The following is a 5,990-nucleotide window of genomic DNA, read 5'->3' on the forward strand; positions in this document are numbered from 1 at the left end:
ATCTATTACTCTGACTACTTGCTACACGTCAAACAGTAAAAGAGGATGTTAGAATTTAAAAAATGAAAAAATAACTCTTTAAATAATTAAAATAGCATACTGAAAAGAAGCACCACCATCCGTCCTCACTTCCATGTTCTAAATGTCAAGATTGATCTAATTTTCTTTCTTTCTTTCTTTCTTTTTTCTTTGGGTTTTCTTGGAGAATGGGTGTCCTTGCTTCAGAAAAGTCAGGTAAAGCACAACAAGAAGTCTTAGTTTAGAGCTTATTCTCACTGTTAAATCTTTACAGTGAATAGTCTCCAGGCTGATGGTTTTCCTCTAGGAAGTTTGTAGGAAGAAGTTGCAGGGTGGGGAAGCTGACTAAGACACTGAGTTTGCATGTGAGATTAAAATCTCCTCAAAGACGAGATTCCCTGAAACGTAATCAAAACAATTATGGAAGATTTCAGTGATCTTTAATGACACAGTTAATAAAACAAAGCAAGAATGCAGTGCAGAAACAGATCTTCAAGGATTTATTCACTGGATTCTTTTCATGGAACATCCATATCTCCCCAAGGTGTCTATGTGGCTCTGAGATTTTTCGTTTTCTCACAGCACTTCAATTGCTGTAGTACCCTCAAAGAGGCTTGCTTTAGCTTGCTGTTTCCTAGAATTAAGATAAATGAGTGACCCCAGGGATAGATGGCTGTGGTTGTCATTCCAAACATAAGCAACAGTTTGTTTTCTGGCACAGTAAAATATGATATTTCTATGGCTGTGCCTATAAAATACAAGATAAAGAGGATGATAAAAGATATTAAAACTTTCATTGCCTTCACATGAGCTTCAGTGATGGAGTCTCTCAGTCCTGTCACATTCGATTGCATCTGCCTGTTGTGTCTCCAAAGGGAAATGATCAACAAAACACTTGTAATTAGGGATAGAGTAAAGAAGAAAATGACTCCCAGATTTAGCAAAATCTGTTTAATAAAGTATTCACGTTTATACATGTTGAGACGCCAGACTGTGCCATTCTTCATTTTAAGATCATTAAGAATCTTCGCAATATATGCAAAATTAAGTAAGCATGAAATAAGTAAGAATCCCATCAGAAGGGGAAGAATCCTATTTGTTCTACTCTTCAACCAGAGAAATATGTAGTTGGAAAAATTTGCTATCTTCAGGAAATAGAAGATGCTGAGGCTGGTGGTAAACCATATACTTGATTGATTACTAATTACCCAAAAGTAACTAATACATTCAATTAGCTTACCAGAGGCATATATATCTGGAGAGAATATCTGTATGAATCCATCTGTAATTATTATCCATATCAGAAAAATTCTAGAAATAGCTAAGCCGGTGAGAATAAAGCCAATTGTAGATAACTTATTCTTGGCACAGTCAATGCAGTTTACAAGTCCAATAAATCCATTCCCTAAAACCCCAAATGCTGACTCACTAATTACAACAAAAATGAGGATGCCTTCCACTACACTTAGCATATTTGCTAATTCTTAATATTGCTTCTGTTACGTCTATCTTAGATTACCTGCTGCAGAACGAGGCATATATTGGCTGCTTGATGGAAGCATGACTTTCTTCTCATTTGTTATATAAAGACTTGAAATTGCCCCAGTAATGGCTTATGATGGAATTAGAAATTTCTTAATGAAGACCTTTCCAAATCTATCTATAAAACGTAGCTGGTCTTAGAGAATGTATGTTCAGACTGAATGCCTATCTATAATTTGTTAAAATGCAAATGAAAATTTGTGTTTCATGGATTTTACATGTCCTCCTGAGACTACTTTACATTTAATAAATTGAATTGTAGAGAAGGAGTACCAAACATATGCCTGTAGAATGTAATGCAAAACAGAAACAAAATACTTGACTTTATCTTTTAAAATATCAAATCATTATTTATGTCATTTATAATCAATTTATATTTGTAAAGAAAATACTATGTAGAAGTGGAAAACAAATTTAGCCATTGTAGATACCTACTCTAAATGATCAATTTAATTTTCAATTAAAATTTAAGCACAACTCTGGGTATGACAAGTTTCACAAATGTATCACAAAACTGTTGCTGTTGTTTTACACTTATGGTTATTACACCCTTGAATGCAGAAGATTATGTTGACTACCCTTGACATGAAAGGCTCTTAGGAATAATCTCTTCATTTAACACATTACTGTTTGCTGGCACCCATTCATTTATCCAACAAGTATTTACTGAATATCTAGATACAACAAACTCTCTCTTGATCTTTGAGGGAATATAGTGGTTAGACAGAATCTCAAAGCTTGTGTGACTTATGGAGTGTATATTCTAATGAGGGAGGCAGGAAACAAGTAAATCAACATACTGATCTAAGAATTAAAAGTGAAATTAAAAGTGAACTCTACCATTTATTGAGCTTTTATTATATTCCTAGCACTATGTTAAGTATCTTAAGGTCATTTTTTTCTCATCTTAATTTCACAAGCCTTCAGTCCTTTAAAAGAGGGGCTATTTTTTGTATTTACATTAAAAATGAATAAACTGAGCTTTGGAGAAAAAAAGACCTTCTCTCATTTATCCTGGCATGACTACCATAAATAAAATTGCACAATGATTTCAAAATAAAGTTAAATTAAGCATAGGAATAGATTACAAATGATATAAAATCAAAACAAACCAATCAAAAGCAAGTAGAAAACTTAAATTCTCATGGACTGTGCATATTGAAATTGACAGATAAGAATAGGTGTAGATAAATTAGCTAATGTATACACTGTTTACAAAACACAAGATGAAATTTCAGAGAAGAGCAGCAAGAGACTGTCAGAAAGAAATGGGAACATCTGGGGAAAAAACTTCTAGAAATGGAGAATATAATTATATAAAATGTAAATGAACTAAATACTCCAAGTAAAAATTAATATTAACAAAGAAGAATTTAAAACTCTGACCATATACTGCTTACAAGAAACACAATATAATATATAAGAAGAAAGCTTTAAAGTAAAATTATGGAAAAATAAGCCATGCAAACGTTATCCAAAATAAATCTGGCATAGTTATATTAATATTATATAAAGCAGACTTTAAGGTAGGAACCAGCATTAGAGAATAAATGGGGAGTGTACTTTATAGTGATAAAAATGCTCAAATCTACAGAAAGATAGGGTAATCTCAAAAATTTATGAACCAAATAAACTACCAAACATTTATAGAAAAGGAAAAATAAGACAAATCTATAATCATCATGAAACACTGTAAAATATATAACTCAATAGCTTAGCCTAGAAACATACCAAAAATCGATAGATGGAAAATATATGAAAAAACAATTGACAAACTTGTGTTCAACAGTAAAATAACTCATATTCTTTTCATGTGCACATAGACTTTTTTTTTTTATCAAGAGTGATCATATGTGAATCCAAAAGAATATCTCACAAGTGTTGAATGTTCTCTGAATTCAAAGGAATAAAATTAAGTTCAATAATAAACAGATAACTAGAGAAAGAAACAATTTACTAAGACAAAAAAATTCTACATACTCAAGTCAAAGAAGAAATAACAAAATTAGAAAATATTTTAACTAAATAATACAGGTTGTGTATACCTTATTTGAAATGTGTGAGACCAGAGCACTTTGGATTTTGGATTTTTGTTTCTTTTTTTAAAATTTTGAAATATTCACATCATACTGATTAAGCATCTCTAATTCAAATATTTGAAATCCAAAATGTGCCAATGAGCGTATCCTTTGAGTGTCATGACAGAGCTCAAAGAGTTTCAGATTCTGGAGCATTTCAAGTTTCAGATTTTTGGATTAGGGATACTCAACCTGTAATAAAGAAATGACTTATTGAAATTTACATAATCCAATTAAAGCCATTCTTTGAAGGAAGTTTGTAGCCTTGAATGCATCTTTTAGAAAGGAAGAAAGGCTAAAATTGTTTTCATCTCTAGAAGCTAGAAAATCAAGAGTGAAAGAAAATTGAAGTCAAGAAATTATAGTAACAGCAGAAATCACTAAAATAAAAGAATTCAGTACAGTAATATACTAATGTTGGTCAAAAGAAAATACAAATTATTACAGTCCTTAGAGATAACAAAAATACAGCCTGGGTGTGGTAGCTAATGCCTGTAATTTCAGCAGTTTGGGAGACCCAGGTGGGAGAATCACTTGAGCCCAGGAGTTTGAGACCAGTCTGGGAAACATAGTAACACCTTATCTCTACTAAAAAATAAATATAAAAATAAATAATTTATCAGGTCATGGTGGGGTGTGCCTGTAAGGGAGGCCAAAGTGTGAGCATCACTTGAGCCCAGGAGTTTGAGCTTGTAGTGAGCTATAATTGGGCCACTGCACTCCAGCCTGGGTGACAGAGTGAGACCTCATCTCTCTCTCTCTCTCTACATATATATACACATACAAACATATACATATATATATTGTATAATGTTATATAATGTACAGTTACATATCCTTGTGTATAATCTTTCATGATAACACAATACTGTGAACAGCTTTATACAAAATTTCATCAAGAACACTTATAAGACAATTACAGGCTAATATAGCCAGAATGTAGATGCAAAAATTCCAAACAAAATGTTAACAAAATAGAATCCAGCGATATATAAAAGAATAATTCATTATAACAAATGAAGTTTTAAAAGCTAATCGTGAGATTAAAATGAAATAATTAAAGATATAGTCAATTAACACAAAAGAAAGCCAGAAAAAGGACAGGGGGCCAAAAATAAGTGAGATAAATGAAAAACATAGAGCAAAATGCAAGACTGATAGCCAACCATACTGATAATTGCATTAAATATGACTTGACTAAACACTCTAATTAAAAGATAGAGATCATCAGAATGAAAAAACAAAAGCACAGTTAAATGTTATGGTTGGAAGATAAAACATTAAACATAAAGGCACAGATAGATTGGATGTAAAGGGATAGAAAAAGCTGTACTATGGAATTTGTAACCATAAAAAGCAGGACTAGTTCTGTTCTCAAAGTGGCCATATTCTCAAGACAAGTAGTAGAAAAATAGAGGGATGTTGTATAATGATAAAATGTTCAATTTATCAAAAATACTTAACAATCCTGAAGGTGTATCAGACTAACAATTGTGACTCAAAATAAATAAAGCAAAATCAACAGAATTAAAGCAAGTGATAGGCATAGCAAAGATTTAAAAACCCCTTTTCTGTGATCTGCGTGTGTTTCCTCCACAGTCTATATGTTGAAACTTAATTGCCAGTGTGCCAGTATTAAGAGATGGGTCCTCTAGGACATAATAAGGGCCGACCTCTCATGAATGAGATTAATGATCTTATAAAAGAGGTGTGAGGGAGGTGTTCATCCTTTTTGCCCTTTCACCTTCTACTGTGTAAGGACACAACATTCATCTCCTCTGGAGGATGCAGCAACAAGCTGCATTGAAAGCAGAGAGCAGACCTCAGGAGACATGTTTATCTTCAACTTCCCAGCATCCAGAACTGTGAGAAAATAAATTTCCATTGTTTATAAACTACCCAGTCTAAGGTACTTTGTTGCAGCAACACACATGGAATAAAGAACTCTCTCATGGTAATTGTTAAAAGAAGTAAACAAACACCAGTAAAAATATAGAAGATGTGAACAACACTTTCAAGAAACTTGATCTAGTTTACCCTTCTAGAAAATTATATCTAACTGAAGACCAACCGTTCTTTTCAAGTGCATGTGGAACTTTTGCTAAGATTAATTATACTCCAATGAACAAAATAATTCTCAATAAATGTCTTATTTTAAGATGGATGTAATAGCCTTTTGTGACTTTCCACATGTAACCCAAAATGAAAGTTCCTTTTATAGTAAGGAAGGAAAGAAGGAAGGAGGAAGGAAAGNTTGTTGCAGCAACACACATGGAATAAAGAACTCTCTCATGGTAATTGTTAAAAGAAGTAAACAAACACCAGTAAAAATATAGAAGATGTGAACAACAC

The 5,990-nt window shown here is 32.4% G+C and overlaps 1 protein-coding gene across 1 annotated transcript; it reads right to left on the minus strand.

The window, feature by feature from the left end:
- Positions 1–545: 545 nt before the first annotated feature.
- On the minus strand, positions 546–1,571 carry TAS2R10 (taste 2 receptor member 10). The gene has a single exon (XM_017892015.1). The coding sequence runs from the start codon at positions 1,488–1,490 to the stop codon at positions 567–569; it is 924 nt and encodes a 307-aa protein (XP_017747504.1). The 5' UTR covers positions 1,491–1,571; the 3' UTR covers positions 546–566.
- Positions 1,572–5,990: the final 4,419 nt, after the last annotated feature.

The sequence above is a fragment of the Rhinopithecus bieti genome, unplaced genomic scaffold, assembly GCF_001698545.2.
Source record: "Rhinopithecus bieti isolate Rb0 unplaced genomic scaffold, ASM169854v2 scaffold_22452, whole genome shotgun sequence".
NCBI lineage: Eukaryota > Metazoa > Chordata > Mammalia > Primates > Cercopithecidae > Rhinopithecus > Rhinopithecus bieti.